Consider the following 21516-nt stretch of genomic DNA (forward strand, 5'->3'; position numbering starts at 1 on the left):
CAAATATGATTTGATCCTCTTTTCCCTACCCCACTTCCTCCCCTAGAACTTTTAAACCCCAATTCAAACACCACCAAATGAAACAATATGTGAACCAGTATTATGGCAACCTGTCTGGAACCGACTATGCATGACTGAAAAGAACACTTTGAGGATGTATCGATTTGTAAGCTGTTTTCAAGACAGAAATATCCACATTCTAAAGGGCTTTTAAAAAATGTAGAAAACTGGCCCTGTTATCATCACGGGTATTTAGAACATCTCTAAACACACACAGAAAAGACAGGTATTACTGACAAATTTTAACCAATGCTGAAGCTCTAAAAGCTGTTGTTTGTTGTTGTTGGGATACAGAAGGGGCAATTCATTGCAAATGAATCTTAAAAAGTACTTTTCTTAAATGTGTGTGTTATCCTTGTTTCCAGTCTCATCGGTTTTGCCTGTTGCTTGCTCTTCCATTTGTGCTGATCTTTTTACTAGATGTGCTCAAGAGTCTGAAGTAGAGCGTTCTCTCCTCGCTAAAAGAGTCATCCCCACCCCCACCCAGCCCTGCTTCCAACCCCCCCCCCCCACACTCTCAGATAAGCCACTCTTTTTTGCTCTCGTCGATGGTCTCCGTAAAGTTGGGGTCATTGTTCATGATGGCTGCATCGGCACTCTCAGCAGACTCCGCCCCCTTGGCCTCATTGGTGTGGTAGGTTCCCTTGTGACGGAACATGTAGCGTATCAGGAACACCAGCGTGCAAAGTATGGTGAAGATCACAACAGCGATGACACCTAATGGATAGGAGGAATGACAGAAGCAGAAAAAATAAAATAAAATTCAAGAATTCCATGGGGGCTTGATTTTACTGTCTACTTCATATGTTTACCCTAATCTGGCACTTTTTTTGTTTGGCTTTACTAACGTCCATGGAATTTCTTTGTGGTTTACTCCAAAACTTAATCAAACAGAGTCCCCTAATCCTTACTGCAATGGTTGAACCTCATCATTATTACTATTTATACAGTCCACAGGTGTGTTTGGTGCTTCACGGGTGGTCATAGAGACAGAGGGCCCAACTATTCCCACTGAATACCAGTATAAATGAAGATGAGTTTCCTGGACTCTGTCAGGGCAACTCCTTGTGGGACAGAATCCACATGTCATCTGTACGTAGGCCATGGAGATGCAGCACAGGCCTTCTATGATGCCTATTGCATTTGTCTGGATAGTGGGTGCTGGCCTTCTGAACCCCCAAGAGATCAGGTGAGGTTGCCCCTCACCTGACCTATTCTCAACTGCACCATCCTATTTAGAGTTACCTCTGCAATAGCCTAGTTGAGGCAAGTACTGAGTGCCTTGACATAGCAAGCCCCCTTAATGACCTTCCTCTTGTTCCCTATGGGCGGCAGTGGTGTTAAAGTGGCACATCTATGGTGTAGACGGCCGGATGGGCCCTCTGTGGGTGTGTGAATTTCATCCAGAGTGGAAAACTGCAAGCTTCTCACGCTAACAATCCTAGAAAGCCTTTTCTCTTCCGTAGTCAGTCGTTTTATATGAGGCTTGGTAATTGATGAGCTGGGCATTCAGGTTGTTGTTTAGTTACAGTTCCATATATTCAGAGATGCAATTCTGTGCTCGGAGGGAGGCCAGTTCGTATGGGGGATAAACGCTGGTGCTCGTCAAAATATTTTCAATTTCAATTTTTTTTTATTTTTTCACAAAAAAATTTGTAAACATTTTTCTATTTTCCAACCAGCTATAGACACTTAGTTTTTCAACCATAAAAAGGGGCAGGTTTGATAATAAGGGCTAGATTCACAAAGATACTTAAGTCACCATCACCACACCTAACTTTTAGGTGACCAGAAAAATTAATGAGATTCACAGAGCTCTCAGGCTCCCTATAAAATGAATGGGGAAAGATAGGCACCTCAGAATGGGATTCACAAAAGCAAGCACAGTAGATGACTAAAATAACCAATGGGAGATGGCAAGCTGAGGGAGGGGTGTACAAGACCTCCCCCCCCGGCCCCGACTCCTCTCAGAAATAGGCACCTAAGTCTGGATGCAGGGAGGCACCTCCCTCTGCTTTGAATTCTCAGATGTAAACCCTCTCTTGGGATTAGGCACCTATGTCATTTTAAGAGGAAGGACTCCCTTGTAGCTTTTAGTCCAGAAGTTAGGATACTCACCTGAGGTATGGGCAATCCCTAGTTCAAATCCTGCCTCCACCTGATGAGGAGAAGGGATTTGAACAGAGATCTGCCATGTCTCAGGTGAGTGCTCTAACCACTGGGCTATGGGATATTCTGTGGAAACCCCTAAATCTCTCCTGTTGAAGCTGTTCCTGTGCATAAATAATTAAAAAACCCCTTTGGATCAGGGGGACTGGATCCTCAGTCTCCCACCCCCAAGGTGAGTGCTCTAACCACCAGGCTACAGACTCTTTCTTTCTGCCTCCCTATCCCCCGTATTGAAGCTGTTTCATTGTGGCTAAATGAAAGGAAGCTGTGGTAATTTCTCCCTAAAACAGATTTTAAGATGAAAGGTTTATCTTTTAGAAAAATACTTGAATGCATTTGGAGATTAACGTGGCAATACTGTCTCTCTCTAGCATACTATGGTGCTAATTAAAGAGGGGGTCAGACCCCACCCTCTTATCTGAATACCCCTTTGTATGGTGCAGGCCAGGAGACCTAAGGATACATATGTGTATGTATAAATCTGAATCAGGATCCACATTTTGCAGATAATCTCTGAATTATGATTAAGAAAAAAATCCTACTCACAAGCCAGTTTCACTAAGCAGTGAAAAATGAACATCCCATGAGAGAGGCAGTTAAACAAACCTAGTCCCCGGTGTAGCCAGAATTTTCCCGTTGACCTAGCTACCGCCTCTTGGGAAGGTGGAGTACCTATGTTGACAGGAGAACCCCTCCCATCGGCATAGGTAGTGTCTTCATTGAAGTGTTGCAGCTGTACTGTTGCAGCGTTTTAAGTGTAGACCAAGCCCTTAGATGCTGAGGCCAAATTCTGCAATTAATAACTTGTGCATTTGTAATTATAATGAGGTTCTGTCAGGCGCTAGGGCAGAATCTGGCCTCTAAGTAGAGGTGAGGTCAGCATGATAGCTGAATCATGCCAAGAGCATAACAGAGTGTGCTTGACCTAGAGCCTTTGAATCTACAGGCTTGAACCTACTTCAGTGGGAGCAGGAGCAGGCCCCAGGTTCATGCTGATTGGTGTGTACTAATTCATTACACTAAACTGCAGGAAATTTTACCAGTTATACCAATACAACTACACTGAATAAAAGTAGCTTTTTTTTACTTTAACTTAAATAGCTTCCAAAGTGCCATAAGCTAAATTGAAAAAAGGCACTCTTATACGGACGTAATTCCCCAGGTAGACCTCGTTAGCCCAGTATAACTGCAGTGGTTTAAATTCACACCTTACCTTACACTGGTATAACTGTTCCATGTAGGGAAGCCCTTTACTCAGCCAAACAGTTTGAACACACTATTTTCCGCAGTTTCAGACTTCTATACACAAGCCACAAAACATCTTACCAATGCATATATTTTTCTTACCTCCAATAATGGCAGAGTTCCTGTTAACTCCATCTCCTATAGCTTGACCATTGTATGGGAAATCAGCACTGGCTGTAAAACGGGAATCAAAGATTCATGTTATAATACATCAGTTCCCGAAAACTCACAAGACTCACAAGACTTAAAAATACACTTGTCACAAGCCCAAGATCCTAAAATAAATAAAGTTAAAAAAAGAAAGTCAGCTGTGATTTGTATTTTTATTTTTAAATAAGAAACGTTCCCCTCTGCCTGATACCTCAAAGCCACTCTGCTCAACCCCAAACCATTCAAGAATCTAAATGAAATACAAGAGGCAATCCAGACTTTTATAGGATTTTTAAATTTATTTCTCCCTAACAGTGGGAGATCGTGTTGTGCTTCTAGTGAGATTTCTGCCTTAGTGATACTAGACATTGCTAACCAGAAGGGATTCCAATTTCTCCAGCCTTTAGGGACTGCTATACAGTACCAGCAAACTGTGTGACAAAAAAGGAATTCTCTTTTTTATTGCACAGCCTAAAGGAAACAAATGAGTGATTGTGGTAGAGATGGGCCAAAGAATCAGTTCAGCTTTAGGCTAAAGTTTGGATGGGAAGTTCCAGGTTTGGCCATCCACAGAATATTGAGGAGTATTTTCAAAGGGAATCTCATCTATTTAATCTGTGATCATAATTTTTCTGTATTGCCCATCACTGCAGTGTCTACCTGCTAGCTCTATATTGCCAACCCTGGTAGTTGTGCATATGGCTGCACGCTTACAGCACTTGACACTTTGTCACAGAAACACGGTAGTGTTTTCAATGAATAAACAAGAAAATTTCGATAGGAAAACCATTACTGGAGGAGATGCAGAAATCGGAGAAATTATTTATGACTCAGGTCAGTATTTAAAGCATAGCTGTTCTTTTTTCTTTGGTGTATATTGTAATAGGTTGCCATTAAAGACCACTGATACAATCACTGCATCCACAGGCTTGCTCATTATGGAGTTTAACTTTCTCTTCTTAGGCATCTAGGTTCCTTTTGTGTTGCAAAGCATCTGCACCAAAGTCTTGATAGCTCAGAATCACTTCTCTAGCTCCAAAACTCTCTTCAGACCACATGGCCTCAAGAGGTTTCTCATGTGTATACTCTGGGACTGAGGCAGAGCCATGGTGTGTTAAATAGCTACTAGTCTGACCTCCTGTATAACACAGGCCATAGAATGCCCCCAAAATAATTCCTAGAGCAGATTTTTTAGAAAAACATCCAATCGTGATTTAAAAATTGTCAGTGATGGAGAATCCACCACGGCCCTTGGAAATTGTTCCAATGTTTAATTACTCTCACTGTTAAAAATGTATATCTTACTTCCAGTCTGAGTTTGTCTAGCTTCAACTGCCAGCCATTGGATCATATTACACCTTTCTGTACTAGACTGAAGAGCCCATTATTAAATATTTGTTCCCAATGTAGACAGTTATAGACTGTAATCAAGTCACCTCTTAACCTTCTCTTTGTTAAGCAAAATAGTTTGACCTCCTGGAGTCTATCACTATAAGGCATGTTTTCCAACCCTTTAATTATCCTGTGGCTCTTCTCTGAATCCTCTCCAATTTATCAACATCCATCTTGAATATACAGTGTGCCATTCTTCTTCCTTGGATACAAACAGGAGTTCTTCAAAATTCTTGTTAACTGACTGGTGAGCTAACATTAATATCTAGAAACTCGTGTATGTGCCCCACTAGGATCTGCATCAGAGTGGAATAATGAATAGTCTGTGCGGAAATGATAAATAGGTGCACCACTGGGGAGCTGTTAATGGGCAAGAGTGTTCATTTTCTCCATCACCATTTGGTGACTCTTCAAATCCTTCCATTATCTCCAGGACATTAATGGTAAGAACATATCCCAGCAGGACCGTGTTCATTGCCTGACACTTGTACCACAATAGCCGCAAATGATGACTTGCCCAGAGCAAATAAGCGTCATGAAGCTGTAGTTATTACATGTAGCTAACCTTCACATAGCAAAAGCAATTATCTTGTCCATAGGGATTACAGCTGTACTGCTGCTGAATTATAGGGTTGAGGAAGAAAAAAGAAAGCTGCCTTCCTCATTCAGAAATTTCAACCAGTCACTGCCATGCTAGTTAGGCAAAAGTATCCCAGTTCCACAAAGAAGCTGAATGATTTTTGGTTCTAAATACCATGCACCACCCTAGTCGTTACTCAGGACCATAAATAGGGCCATTTAGTTATTTGGGTTGTAAAAGCTGGGCTGGAACTATACTGGTACAGTCTCCTTCGATATTCAGGAATCCCTTAATCTCCACCCCATCTCTCTGTTTTACAGCAGCCAAGTGTTCATCTTTATCAATCCACTGGGAATCAAAAAGTAGCAAACGTGGCAAAGAGCTCTTCTGTGGAAGCAGCCATTCTGGAATAAAGCCACTTCTCTGGTTTGTGAATTCTGTGATTTGGCTCTGGTAATAAATATGACAAAATTCTCCAAATGCTCTGCTTGGGCAGCTGTGGCAGTAAGCATGCACAGATACCAACCAGAAGTGAAAAGTGTAAAGTGAGGACATGCCAGCACCATTGTGTCAAACACATGGCTGACATGTGGATGCACTGAACTGCTTTAGGGGAATCCAAACTCAACTGTGGTTTGTAGACACCATGTCATGGGATACACTTGCAAAGTGCAGGGCAGATGGTGCCTTCTTTGTATCTTTTAACCTCAAATTAGTCTGTTGGATTAGTTTTCAATTTGACCATCTAGGACTTAAATTATCCTTTACAGTAGGGTCTGGTGTCCTGGGTGGTCTCCTCTATTCACAGCAGTGCTGGCTGGACTTAGTTGTAGATCAGCTTCAAAAAATGCCACAGAGTAAAGCTAAGAACACATAGTCTAGTTGTAAAAAAGTTTACAGTCTTCACTATCCTTTTATTTGCCTAAGGATAAATAGGGCTAGATAGAATTAGTAACAGATGTGGAAATGATTCAGAAAGGACTAAAGGCAAAGTCCATATTTTTACTATTATTTTAATGATACTGGATATTTAAGGTCAGTATGGAGACAGCAGCTTAACTTCATCATGTATACTTTTCAAAGTCCCCTGACATTGCTACAATAATACAAATAATACCAAAGCTCATTTGTTATATGTAGAGCCATTGGTTGCAAGTGGATCTCTACAGAAACCACTGAACAGAAAGGGGAGGTACGACTGGAAAAACAGACCAAAGGCAGAATCAGGTGTTTATGACTGCAGACGTGGTCATTTTAATGGCTCAAACTACCATTTTGCTTGGCAGATGCTAAATCATGGGACAACACTGCAGCTTTCCCCCGCACAGCAAGAGACTATTAGGCTGGATGGAGTCCTTATAAGAAAAGGTCTTTTGAAAATTTCAAAACTGTTTGTTATTTTTATTTTAATGAAGGTGTTCTGAAATCTGAATGGAATTACAAGTTGTATACGACAGGTTTCAGAGTAACAGCCGTGTTAGTCTGTATTCGCAAAAAGAAAAGAAGTACTTGTGGCACCTTAGAGACTAACCAATTTATTTGAGCATAAGCTTTCGTGAGCTACAAGTGAGCTGTAGCTCACGAAAGCTTATGCTCAAATAAATTGGTTAGTCTCTAAGGTGCCACAAGTACTCCTTTTCTTTAAGTTGTATATGGTGATAACTGAATTTGTCTATTTTTGCCATCCCCACTTCTCGAACAGTAGAATACTCTCTTTTCCAACACACACAATATAGTCAATATTGGAAACTAATTTTCCCTTTTTGTAGGCTTCCAGCATGTGAAGATCTTTCAACTGCAACATTTAAAGAATGTCTATGCTAATGGGATGATTCACCTTAGTTGTGCAAAACAACCTATATTCACTTTGAGAGAGAGAGGGCTTGTGAGAGAGGAAATGGATATTCTCATGAGCCTTCAAGCACAGCTGTGATTTTGTTCAGGATGAAATTTTGTTAGTTTCAAGATGCAATATAGCTTTTCAAAGTAGAAATGGTAAAACTTCCACTCTCAGCAAAATTATGATTTTGAGAATTTGCCTCAGATGCAAACACACACGCACCATTAGCATTAAAATGTGAGTTTTGGTCCAGTCTTCTGTGAAGATCTGCTCCGCTCCCTTTGCATCCAAGTTGGATTTTAAGAAGTTTGTTGTTAATCAGTGACTGTGCTCAACAACTTCTGTTGCTTTGGGCCAAGAATAAAGCTGTTGCTATCACAACCCCACATCCACTCCACCTAACAGTAGTGATATTCATTGAAAAACCCTCTTTATCACCCCTTTTTGGCTGTTTAGCCTAGAGGCTCCAAATTCTGCAAACATTCAAAGCCTGATTCTGTTTTCACAGTGGTATAAATGATAATCAACTTCACTGGAGTCAGTGGAATTATGGTGATGCAAAATCAGTCTCAGTGAAGATAATCAGAGTTAGTGTCCAAGGAAAAAGAAAATTTCTGAGAAACCAATAGCAAAATAGACAACTGGATCAAATCAAAATAGAGCTTTTCTTTCTTTTGGCTGTTGGATGGTTTCCCTGGCCCTTAACTGTTGGTACCATCAGCCAACAAAGAAATACAGCCCTGACTGACCAATCCTGTGTTGCTGCTTGTACAAAAATCACTGATATTTTAGGCTTCTGAGAAAGCGTGTGAGACTAGACCAGCCCATTGTTCTTCTCTGGATTGTAGCAGAGAAGAAAAATACCTAGTATTCTTGCTGTACTCCGTGCAAGTACAACGCTGCCTTTCAGACAAGGCTATTGTACTCAGGCTGCCAATTCCATACCCTTTCTCAACAGACACCCTAATTACAGCAACTGTTTGACTAATTGCTTGGCTCTCTATGGTAGCACCACACATCTGCAGTTACTCTGAAATTTCCCTTTTTTACTCGTTCTACACTGAACCCAACGGAGTGGAAAATATATAAAATTAATATTTTGTCTTCTTCTATCATTATAACTAAGGGTAACACGTTTACACACTAGAGTGTAATACCTTTCCATGGATTTTAGATTGTAAAATAATGAGTTGCAATAACTAAGGCCCTCATATAGCGTAGCAGTTAAGTATGGTACTTAACATCAAGCATGCAAGTAATCCTGGTGAAGCAAGCGAAGTCCATGAGAATACTCACATGCTTAAAGTTTAGCAGGTGGTTAATGAACGGCTGGCGTGGGGCTTACGACAATAAGGCCAAGGTGATTAAAATGAGTGAAAGCTGAGGGTAGTTAGCACTCAACCAAAGTGCGCAGCAAGTCTTCATCAATATCCCACCACGGCTTAAATGAAACAGACCCTGGCAATAAGTGAACCAAGGGACTTGAATTTAAAAATAAATAAATAAATAAATAAATAAAAAGATGCCCCATCTGGCATTAGCGAGTAGAATTTTCTTGGTAAAAATGTCGTGGTTTCCTTGCACAGATTTATAACAATTCAGTCATAAGTGACAATGAGGGAGACAATACACTTTGCATGCAAAGTTTGCAGGAGCCTTCATGTACTGTGTTTTGCATTTAGATCAAGTGCATCAATTTACTGTGGGCAAACCACACGAAAGGCACCCACCACGCCTGACTGTCAAAATACGAATTACTTGAAGTCAGAATGTTTTGCAGAGGCATATCGGTTTTTACAAAGTTTTTGCTGGGAACGTTTTTGAGGCCCAGGGCTCTCTGGTCACTTTTGACAAAAGAAAGAGACACATCAAAAGCGTGAAATTTTTGATCCAAAACCAGCTGTTTTGACAATGCCATTGAACAAAAACGTTCAAAAGGTTTTGCTTCTGTTCCAAAAACAAATTTTAAAACCTTAAAAGTTGTTGGGATTGGGAAATTGTTCTCTGGACTCCTCTGGTACGTAGGGTAGTGGGGGAGACAGTCTGGGATTATGGAGACACATTTGCTGGATGTTTCTGTTAGAATGATCAGCAGTGTAATAGTTAACACTATTGACATTTAACTTGTCATCAATAGGCTCCAGACTCAACAATCCACTGAGGCATGGAATAACTCCTAAATGGGTTGCTACTAACCCCTCTACTTCTTATAGCAGGGGTTCCTGAAATTTGTTAGAGCATTCTTCTCGTAACCACAGGAAAAAGCTTTTAAAAGTGATTGTGTGACAGACATGTAAAAAGTGTGTGTAGTTTTTTGTGGTGACTAAGGAAAAATCTTCCTAGGGAAAGGTGGAAGGACACAGTGATCCAATGAAAGCTGCATCCTTGGAGACAATTAAAAAACTATACTGGACAACACACGAGACAACAGAGGGAATAATCCTGTACTGGGAGCAGGGATGGATTAGATGAGCCAATGGACTTGATTCTGCACTGTCTTGCACTTTGCATTGTCATTTCCCAATGACAGCATTTTACATGCTTTGATTGTGCAAGTGCAAGGCAGTGGAGAATCAAGACCAATATAATTTTCATTTCAACATAAAGGTTCCGTGATGCATGATTTTCTTCCTTATTTAGGTCAATACATTTTAGGTATAAGAATGGTTGACAGGATTACACCATACAGGGCTGGATTTGTCTGATAACAGTTCCAATTTTAGATACGTTTAGGTGTAGATGTAGAGTTTTGAATATTTACTGTTAACAAAGTTCCAAACTGATTTGCAGTATATTACATCACTCAAAAGCCTGGACCCAGCTGTCTTTTTACTTCTCAGTAGACACATCTGAATGTCACTGGGTGCCTCAATAGGACTTCAGACAAGAACTGATGATATATTAGTCATGCTGGCCTAATCTATTAGCTTCATGAAAATTTCATGAACCGGTCTTACATTTCACCTGTTAAGGAAGGAAAACAAATACTTCCTTTTATAATTAATGTAGAATACGAAACGCTCTGGTGCTCTCAAAGGAACTGTAGAGTTAAGTGCTGATCAAAGCCTAGCTGTAGATATCTAAGCATTGGTAATGGACCCAAAGGGAAACCTATAAAAAACTGCCTCGGGACTAGGAAAAATTGTCTTTATGGAAAGCGTGTGTATGTGTGTAAATCTCCAAAGACAGGGTTTCTCTTTTGTTTCATTTTACATGTGGGAAGGATTTTGATTCCATTCTCCTCTCTCTGTTGGAGTCATGGAAGAAGGTTACAAAATAGCCCTAGGGTGGAAATAGTTCCAGGCCTCTCTACATATGCCTTGCAAGGAAGGGAAAGAACTAAGAATAGGGAATAGTGCGGTTCAGGGTTGGGAAACTCATTTACATGGGTTGCCTACCCTGCAAGCAACATGTCTACTCCGACCCATGCAGTGGGGAAAGTCTCGTTTTCTGTTTGCCTTCAGGAGGCTGGATCTTGTGAGCTAAATAGGTATTTGTATCTCTTTCCACACACACACCCACACCCTCCTGAGCAATAAAGACTGTTTGATTATTGTCCCTTTGATACCAATTTTGGAGATCTTTGGTACTCTATGCTGTCACATTAAAGGTTTTGGATTCTGAGACGTGTAATGCCATTTACACCTCTCTCGGTGAAAGATGAAGCCTGTGGTGATGAGTCTTGAGGGGAATGGCTTTTAAACTAATGTATTTGTAAACTGAGAAGCCTGAAAAATAGCAACTGCTATATTCCCAATTTGTACATTAATGTGCCTATAATTTGTAGCTCCTATATTTGTAATTATCAAAAATGGTGGGCGCAATCCTGCCCCTGCTGAGGTCAATGAGGATTTTGTGGCTGATTTTAATGGGAACAGGATCAGCCCCTGGCCCCATACATGTGATGTGTGCATTAATTTTCTAAAAAAAAAAAAAAAAAAGAGACAAAACAAAAACCCAAACTTTTGTATGGAGAATGTGGTATGATGTAGGGGCAAAGAAGAGAGCTTCAATATTCAGAGTCAAAATATAAATTTAAACTTGAAACTGTAAAGGCACCAACCTTGGCCTTCAGCTTCAGAGTGTTTATGCTAGTTCACTAAATTGTCTTCAGCCTCTGGAGAGAGAGCCAAAGGAAAAGCAAGGCAGTGGAACCAAGAATTTGGATATCAAAATGCCTCCCTCTCCACTATTTAATAATTTCCCTTAACAGGATTCCTAGTTATTGATAATACTTGTAAAATAAATACAGTCTTAGCAGAGGTGACAATGGCTCTCTTTGTAAACTGATCTACTAATTTTCTTATTCCTAGACTGCATGATTAACATTCTACTCAGTGCTGTACGAAATAGCTACAAACGCGTGGGTCTCTTAGCAAGTACCAAAACAATGTATAGGTTTGGATGGTAGCTAAACATCAACTGGCTGGTACATCTGATGAACTGTCAGAAACTACCAGCAGGAGAGTGAGTTTGTGTGTGTGTGTTTTTTTTGGAAAAGGGGGTGGGGGGCGAGAAAACCTGTATTTGTGCTGGAAATGGCCCACCTTGATTTTCATGCACGTTGTAAGGAGAGTGGTCACTTTGGATAGGCTATTACCAGCAGGAGAGTGAGTTTGTGTGTGTATGGGGGTGTGGGGGTGAGAAAACCTGGATTTGTGCTGGAAATGGCCCACCTTGATTATCATGCACATCGTAGGGAGAGTGGTCACTTTGGATAAGCTATTACCAGCAGGAGAGTGAGTTTGTGTGTGTGTGTTTTTTGAGAAAAAAGGTGGGGGGGGGGGTGAGAAAACCTGTATTTGTGCTGGAAATGGCCCACCTTGATTTTCATGCACGTTGTAAGGAGAGTGGTCACTTTGGATAGGCTATTACCAGCAGGAGAGTGAGTTTGTGCGTGTGGTTTTTGGAGGGGGGTGAAAAACCTCAATTTGTGCAGGAAATGGCCCACCTTGATTTTCATGCACGTTGTAAGGAGAGTGGTCACTTTGGATAGGCTATTACCAGCAGGAGAGTGAGTTTGTGTGTGTGGTTTTTGGAGGGGGGTGAGGGGGTGAGAGAACCTGAATTTGTGCAGGAAATGGCCCACCTTGATTATCATACACATTGTAAAGAGAGTGGTCACTTTGGATGGGCTATTACCAGCAGGAGAGTGAGTTTGTGTGTGGGGGGACGGAGGGTGAGAAAACCTGGATTTGTGCTGGAAATGGCCCAACTTGATGATCACTTTAGATAAGCTATTACCAGCAGGAGAGTGGGGTGGGAGGAGGTATTGTTTCATGGTCTCTGTGTATATAATGTCTTCTGCAGTTTCCACAGTATGCATCCGATGAAGTGAGCTGTAGCTCACGAAAGCTCATGCTCAAATAAATTGGTTAGTCTCTAAGGTGCCACAAGTACTCCTTTTCTTTTTGCGAATACAGACTAACACGGCTGTTACTCTGAAACTACAGACTGTGAGTATATCTTTTATGAGAAGAAAAACATGCACAATTGTGAAAGAGAACCAGGCAAGAGTGAAGGGTCCATATTTAACTCTCCATCAGTGGAGATTACAGCAAATTCTAGCACTGTAATTAAGCATTTAAGGAGCAAGCACTGATGTTGCCAAATCTTAGACAGACACTTTCCTTCGTTTGTCTCCCTGCTCCTTAGGGATGAGAAAAATATAAACTGTTACATCTTACGACCTATTACCTACTAATATTAATTTGCAGCGTTGATGATGAGCTGCTGAGCTATGAAGTTTTGCTTCGTTGTGTCCTGGCTACCCAAGAAAAATCACCTCTTCCCTGTTAGCAAATGTACCAGAAATCAAGCTTGGACATTTTTGGAGATACTCTGTAGGTATGGAAATCTGGGGGCTGAAGGTTGGTCATTCTCCTCAGATCCCTTGGCTCTGCAACTCACTTCTCAAGTGACCTGCCAGAGGCTGACTCTGTTGGCCTTAAGGACATGATGTAGGGGCTTTTTCAAACCTTTGCATGAGTGGGCAATAATGAGTCTAGCTCAGGGGTCGGCAACCTTTCAGAAGTGGTGGGCTGAGTCTTCATTTATTCACTCTAATTTAAGGTTTCATGTGCCAGTAATACATTTTAACGTTTTTAGAAGGTCTCTTTCTATATGTCTATAATATATAACTAAACTATTGTTGTATGTAAAGTAAATAAGGTTTTTAAAATGTGTAAGAAGCTTCATTTAAAATTAAATTAAAATGCAGCGCCCCCCGAACCGGTGGCCAGGACTCGGGCAGTGTGAGTGCCGCTGAAAATCAGCTTGCGTGCCGCCTTTAGCATGGTGCCATAGGTTGCCTACCCCTGGTCTAGCTTATAGCTTAATGTCAATGAGTATTGCATTGTCAGCAATGATCAGCAAGCATGTTAATTTAAAAAAAACCAAACAAAATTGTTCAGTGCCCAGAAACCATGTAATAGGTGTCTTTAAAAATGTGTGAGTGGCCTCATTCTCAGTACAGATGCTTAGTACAGTGGCATGCTTGGCCTTTTGTCCTCTAAACCCTTTCTGGATCTGCACTTTTGGTGTCTTCAGAGGTCAAGTTTGGAAATGGAGGGGCCCATTATGAATAAAGATGACTGATTCTTCTCTTCTAACTCATCTGTCACTACAGATAGGGATTTGTAGGAAAGAATCATCTGCTGCTTTCCTCTGAAGAAGATGATGAGAACAGCTTCTTATATCATCTGTTATCGAGCTGGCTCTTGTGCTGTTGGAAGCACCATTACAAACGAGGATCAACCATTGAGTGTGCTATTCTCCAAGAGAGCTGCAATTGGGAGATGCTCCATATACTGCATCCACAGGCCAAGGTAGTTTGAAATCAGAAATACTATTTGCAGCTAATAATGATTGGGGTCCTCTGCTTTCATGATCCAAATGTACAGGGACAAAGAGAATATAATATACCAAAAGCAGCAGCTATTCAGTACTTTAGCTGCTTTTTGAACTGGTGCATCCTTGAACAGCATTTCTGAGAGTTCCTGTCACAAGATAATTGCTCTGTCTGCTAACATGTGGAGGGGCTAATGGTCACAGAAAAGAACCTTAGAAGCCCAATTAGCCTTACTCACTGACAACCTCTAATGCTGCTCGGGAAGGAGATAGAAGTCTTTGTTCAAAACAGCCACAATGCTGATATATTAGTCACATCATCCCTAGTGAAAGGATTAATGTAACACGATGAGTTAACCATGTGACATTATGTCCCTGTAGTGAAGCGATGACTCACCGGAGCGGCACCTCCTGCTGGTCATCTCAGGAATTAACTCTTTCCAGCCCAGCGCACCCTCTGCAGGCCAGTGTTTTGTCTGCCTCGGGCCCCGTGTCCCTCCTGGACTCCCCTTTACCTCAGGGTTCTGCCCCAGCAGTACCCCCATACTCTGGGTCTCCCCTCCCAGGGGAACCCCAACCCTTTAAACCCACCCTGCCTCAGTGGCTACTGATTGAGCTGGCCACAACTGTGGCTGCTTCCCCAATCAGCCTAGCCTTTCACAGCTGAAGCCCTCTCCAGGGCTGCTTTTAACTCTTGTTTTCCAGGAGTGGGGCAGCTGGCACACTACAGTCCCATGTTCTTCATAGAAATATGCTTATGATCTGGATATGGCATAAGTAAGATGTATTTTATGCAAGATGGGTGGGTCATGTGAGATCAATGGAAAGGTTATGATTTACTGAATATGATTATCCAATGTGTATGCATGTATCATTTCTATATCTGAAATTAGGTATATTAACTATGTAACAATTACAACTGTGTTTTCACCTGGGGAATGCCCACCAGACAGTATGCAAACAGCCTGGATGGGCCATTAGGGGGAAGTCTTTGAAGATGCTAATCTCCCTCCTTCCTGAGAAGTTTCCTGGGATGCTGCTTTGACACAGCTGGGATGCTGCAACGTAAGCTGATCATGTCACCTGGTACTGGACACCATCTTCGACTTCTCGTGTTTTTCCATTAAGACGGGGTGGGGGTCAAACTGGAAAACAAAGGATTCCTGCCATATGCAAATCTCATTTTAAGGCTGGGGAATGAGTTAATCTTGATTCTTCTCCAATGCCTCCCTGCCCAAGAAGGAAGACTGATGAAAACACCTGAAGGAACAACGGAGCTAAGCTGCGGGGGGAAGGGTCTGAGCCTAAGTGAGAAAGGTCTAGCCTGTGAAAGGCATACCTGGAGATTTAAGCTGCAAGTGGTGCAGTTTACCTTCAAGAAACTCTGTAACCTGCATAAAACAACATTTAAGGTGAGAATTTGCTACTATTAACCAGTTAACTTAGTGTATTAAGTTTAGGTTGCGTATTTTGTTTTATTTGCTCAGTAATCTGGTTTGATCTCTTTGCTATCCCTTATAATCACTTAAAATCTACCTTTTGTAGTTAAGAAATGTGTTTTTTGTTTATTCTAAAACCAGTTTGTGTAATTCATAACTGGGACTGGGGGCGGGGGAGCTGTGTATAACCTCCTCACATGAGGGAGGGGGCGGATTTCATGATCTTACACTGTATAGATCTCTATGCAGTGCAAGACAATATAATTTTGGGATTGCATCCCAAAGGACGTGTATATTTGCATGCGGGGCAATCCCCGAGCTGAGTCCTCCCACACAGAGCTGATCTCAGTGTCTGTGTATTTTTTTCCAGCTGGGCGTGTCCCTACCTGTGTGTGTGTGCTGGAGAAGGCTTGAGGGCCTGGCATAGCAGGACAGGGTGAGGGAGCGCAGACTAGTGGAACTGGCAGGCTCAGTGGGACCCCAGTATATCAGGTGGCACCCCAAAGGGGGGTGGCAACCTGTCACAAACCACATGTAATTTTCCACATGGTATTGTGTCAAATGCTTTACTGACGTCCACATAGATTAGATCTATTGCATTCCCCTTGTCTAAGAAATCAACTCTCTTATCAAAGACAGGTATCAGCTAGTCTGGCACGATCTACCTTTGGTAAACCCATGTTCCATTATCTTTATGTCTTTAATTATTCTTTCCTTAATATTTGTTTTAAAGTGGGGTGGGGAATAGCTCAGTGGTTTGAGCATTGGCCTGCTAAACCCAGGCTTGTGAGTTCGATCCTTGAGGGGGCCATTTAGAGATCTGGGGCAAAAATTGGGGACTGGCCCTGCTTTGAGCAGGGGGTTGGACTAGATGACCTCCTGAGGTCCCTTCCAACCCTGATATTCTAGGATTCATTCATAAGTCAGCACTCAAAAGTCAGACTATAGTGGAGAATGACTTGTTGAATTTCACCACTACACCATCACCAGAAAGAGTCACCATGGCAACAGCGAAAGACTATGCATTATAAAAATACTCAGCAAGCTAAACAAGATAATGCTTTAAGATAAAGTTATTCAATAGTATGGCAAAGTGCCAGAAAGGGGGGTGAAGCAGCATTTTAACTCTGGCAATGGATCCAGAAGGAAATGGAAATTGTATTAATTTTAAATGTATGTGAATTCAGTGCCAAGTACAAGTGCAAGAGACTGAAGTCCTGTGTTTAGCACAGGCAATGGCAGTGCACGCCTCCCCACCAATATGTTGCAAACCTGACCCACAGGAATCACTTCTAGGCGCAAGAGGGTGATTTAGTCTCCAGGGCACATTCTAGTTTTGTCACTATGGCTGCAAAAATGAGAGATAATCAGTAATAGTTGTGGTATGGACACCTGCCTGCTTAGAAATGGATTGAGACCTAACTGTGGGCATCCAAGTTTGAAAACGTTGTCTTAAGCTAATAAGCAGCACTTGTTTTTCACGGTAGCTCTGGGATTATATTGCTAGCACTATCCGGTGGTCTCATGTTATTTGACTGGTGAACCCCTGCTGCTCACTCCCCTCCTGAACATTACTCCTCAGGGAATTCCGTGCCAGAAAATTAAAAATTCTGCAAATTTTATTTGTCAATAAATAAATGTGGAGGCTCCAGTATTGCAGTGGGGAGCAGAGGCCACTGGCTGCACGGAGGTGGGAGATCACCCTGCAGCAATCCCTGGGGACATGGACTTGGTGGTGAGGCTTCACCCAACCCTGACACAGCACAAGGGCTGGGTCTGTCCCAGAAACACCGTGGGGTTCTGCTCCTCCGTGCCAGGCACACTAGATGTGGACAGGCAGACTCAGCCCAGCAGGATCCAAGTGTGGAGAGGCTTAGTGGTGGGCATCTGGGTATGGGGCGAGGGGTCTGGATGCACAGGGGTTGGGCAAATGGGAGATGGGTCTGACCTGGCACCTTCTGGAGTATCCTCAGCCCCATCCCTCCACAGTGATTTATTCTCCGCCAGCTGCTCTGGGTGCCCGAAATGATATGCCTGTGCTGCTGGGGTGGGGCATGTGACCGCTCATGCGGCTTCCCTTTGCTTTCCTGTTACAAAGTCATTTTTCTGCAGGGAAGCAAAGAAATCCGCAGCGGACATGAATTCTGTGTGCATGCAGTGGCGCAGAATTCCCCCAGGAATACAACATGCACACACATATCCCTGCAATGACACCAGTGATAGCACCCATCATAGTGTTCTTCTTGTCCCTCCAGGGGATCTCTGCTGGTAGGTAATGATTAGCACGATTCCTGTAGCACTGGCAGGACACAGAGTCAGAAAGGGAGCTACTTCCTGCAATATCGATCCATCTTGAATTATTTTTGGAGCAACATCTGTTTTAGCACAGTTAACTAACCAGTGTGATCTATTCTTTTACATGAGACCTTACCCAAGGTCTAGCAACAATACAGATGTACAGTAGCTTAATTTCAATGGGATCTGTGCTCAGCACCTCTGGTAATTTTATGCCACTGATTTAGGAACCTATGTATGGATTTATGAGTCTAAGTTTGGGGACCCAGGTTAGAAGGTTTTGGCTTCAGTCATCCTGCACCAAGCTTTTGACATTGCTGGATCTAAAGTGCAATTAAACTGTGTGGGTGGAAATCATAATACATCTGAATAGATGTATCTGAAGGCTACCTAGCAACCACAGAGGCGGTTACTGTTCAGTTACTTCACAAGACATGTTCTTTGCAGCCATTTCAGTGTGAGAGGGTGGGAGCTGACTATATTCCAGCTGCCTTTCCCTTTAGCACAGCAGGAGTTAAATCTGCGACTTTCAAAGGGCCATTGTCATTGTCCTCCTATCCAATTTAGTGCCGAAGGAAATTTACACTAAGAATTGAAGTACATCTTCCAGTTCTGGAACCAAAGGGTGGTCTTATTCAAACCTCTAATTTTTCATGTACTTTCCCCACACACTAGAAAAGCTTTTGGTATGCAAATTTTGGATGGTTTGGGAATTCTTGCACACTAAAAATCTCCAGTGTGCAAACTACCAACTTGCTAAAGTAAGTGGCATTAGAAACAAATGTGTTGTTCATGTACCATTCATTAATATCATGTGTGTGAGTCCAAAGTCATATTGTCTACAATACGGTCAGATTGGCAGTGACCTTGGGGGTTTTTCACCTTTCTCTACAGTCTGTGGGTGCGGGTCCCTTACGAGGACTATCTGGGTATTTCTCACTTAATCATTTCCATGCCACTGCCGGAGCCTCGGGCATTGGAGCACCTCAGTCAGGAGTGCTGGGTGGGGAGTCAGGGAGGACTGCAGGTGGAAAGGGTGGGAAGGGGCCCCCACTTGCTCTGGCCCAGGGCCCCCACAAACCCCTAATCCACCTCTGAGCTTAGTGTGTGGGTGCTGGGTGGTGTTTGTGGTGGTGGTGTTTGTGGCTTGTGATATACAGGAATTCAGACTAGATGATCTCATGTTCCCTTCTGGCCTTAAACTCTATGACTATCTTTTCTTGGAGTGAAACAGTCAACTTTTTTAGACCAGCAGAGATCCTGTACAAGGACGAAGTTGTTCTTAATTAACATTGATGGAGGGATGGGGGTATCACTGCACCCACCTCCCTCACCTCACTTCATGTCTTTGACAGTGAAACTACACTAGTTCCCCTGTATGAAGGGGATCCAAGAGAGAGGGTACCTGTTCTGCACCACGGTGGAGTGAAGTATATGTCAGGCATCACTCAACGACCTTTCACTCTTGTCACTGTGACACTACATTCTACTCACTGTGGAATTGTTAGGGCTTCACTTTGTTTCTCCCCTTTGTATGCAGCAGTTATTTACCAGAGAGGTGTAGAGTGATTTTAACCACCCCCTCTACTCTCACTGAGTAGTGGAAGAGAAATGAGGAGAAATCCCTGGCTCCCAATCTTGATGTTGCTGCTCCCCACTGAGAATGAGGCTGGGCCCCCTTTCATGCCAGCTTCCAACTGAATGTGTTAAGAAAAGCCCTGCCATTACTTCTGAGTGGACAGTGAGGGACACTTGCCAGGTTGTCCTTCTTCAGCTATGACAAAACTCCATCTGTAGTGAACTTCTTTGTAGGAAAAAATTTCTTTAGTTATAGTAGTCCAACTGCACTAGTTTATTTTCAATAAGTTAAAGTGGGGCAGGGCCCTTTTATTTAAAAAGCATAGGAAGGTGATTTTGTAAGTACACTAGACTGAAATGGGGGCATGAGGCATAATCTTCAGGCACCAATTTATTGGATGATTTCAGAGAAGATGAGCAACAGGCTAAGGGATCTTATGAGGAACAATTAATAAAAATAATAGCGTTATGCTCCCCTCTTACATGGTACAAGGGGAAGGAGATGGGCTGAAATGTTACAAAAAGTTGGCTGTATGGAGGGCATGTGTCATATGGTAGTGTCTCTCTATATGGTTATATCTGTACCATGAAGCTGCCAACACCCCATTGGCTGGATTGGGGATCCACAATGTTGGAGGGTGTGACACATGGCCAGAAAGGGTTAAAACATCCTGCAAAATAAGTGTCTCAAATTCAACTCTTAAAGACAGGTGGGGAGATAATGTTTGTGTTTTTGTGTATTTACATATGTATGGGTAGTAGTCAACAATGTAATCAACGGTCCCTGTCTATGCTGTATTCTGATAATTCAAAGATCAAAAGAACAGCCTAGCGTTTAAATGAAGTGTGAACACGGGATATCTTTGTATTCATCTCTCTTAGAAATGTATAGCAAATCATTGGTGAATGGTGGAGGAACAGGCGATTGTCGTATGTTAATTTGTATAGCTAAGTACTGGTGACAGACTGCCTTATGTTAATCTGTCTGAATAATTAACAATGATGCTTAGGAAATAAGGGCCTATTATTCCCCGAGGGGCTCAGACTTGTCAAAGGAGACCTGAAATTGTATAAAAGATCCTTGGAACCTGATCCTTTTTTATCTCAGATCTGCTTAAGCTTCATCAGGGGAAGTTTCAGTCGCAAGATGAGATCCCAATTAAGCTGCTACACCCTGGATATGATATTGGACTATAACCTATGAACTAAATTCTAAAAACTCTTTGCAACTACAAAGCTCACCATCTCTGCTATGAATCTGAACCTCAAGAACTGATCTCATGTCTGTATGTATATTGATCTTTTAACCATACTCTCTCCCTTTTCTTTTTTAAAAAAGTTTAGTTTAGTTAATAAGAATTGGCTGTATGCGTGTATTTGGGTAAGATCTGGAATATTCAGTAACTTGGGGGGTAATGTGTCTGATCCTTTGGGATTGGTAGAACCTTTTCTTTTATATGATGAAATAAGATTCTCAGAAATCTTCATCATATTTGACTTGGATACCTGGATGGAGGTCTGAGGCTGGGTTACTTCAAGGGAATGGTGTTTGTAACGGGCAATGACTCACTGGCGGCGCCTCCTGCTGATCGTGTCAGGGAATTAGCGTTCCAGCCTCTGGAATGCCCTCTTCAGGCCAGTATCTTGCCTTGCTGCTGGCTCCTGTGTCCCTCCCAGGACCCTAGTGCCCCTTTCACTGGGTGCTGCCCCTGGCAGTACCCCACAGTTCTGGGTCTCCCCCTCCCAGGGGAACCCCCCACCCACTATTCCTACCTTGCCTCAGTGGTAGGCTCCTACCAGTCACCAGCTAGCCCCTGTGCCCTGGGGCAGACTGCAGTATGAGCCATTCATCACAGGGAAGGCTGGGTTTGGACCTGCTGCCTCTGCCTACCCATGGCTGCTCCTGCAACCCCCATTCC

General features: G+C 42.5%; 1 protein-coding gene across 2 annotated transcripts in view; it reads right to left on the bottom strand.

The window, feature by feature from the left end:
* Positions 1 to 569: 569 nt before the first annotated feature.
* Positions 570 to 21516, bottom strand: part of CNTNAP2 (contactin associated protein 2) — a 1640949-nt gene continuing 1620002 nt past the window's right edge. For both annotated transcript variants that reach the window (XM_074945269.1, XM_074945270.1), the window contains exons 23-24: positions 3577 to 3648; positions 570 to 777 (exon numbers count right to left, since the gene is read on the bottom strand). In XM_074945269.1, the coding sequence (XP_074801370.1) occupies positions 578 to 777; positions 3577 to 3648 (272 nt within the window). In that variant the 3' untranslated portion in view covers positions 570 to 577. The remainder of the gene's footprint in view (positions 778 to 3576; positions 3649 to 21516) is intronic.

This window comes from Natator depressus, chromosome 2, assembly GCF_965152275.1.
Source record: "Natator depressus isolate rNatDep1 chromosome 2, rNatDep2.hap1, whole genome shotgun sequence".
Taxonomy (NCBI): Eukaryota; Metazoa; Chordata; order Testudines; family Cheloniidae; genus Natator; species Natator depressus.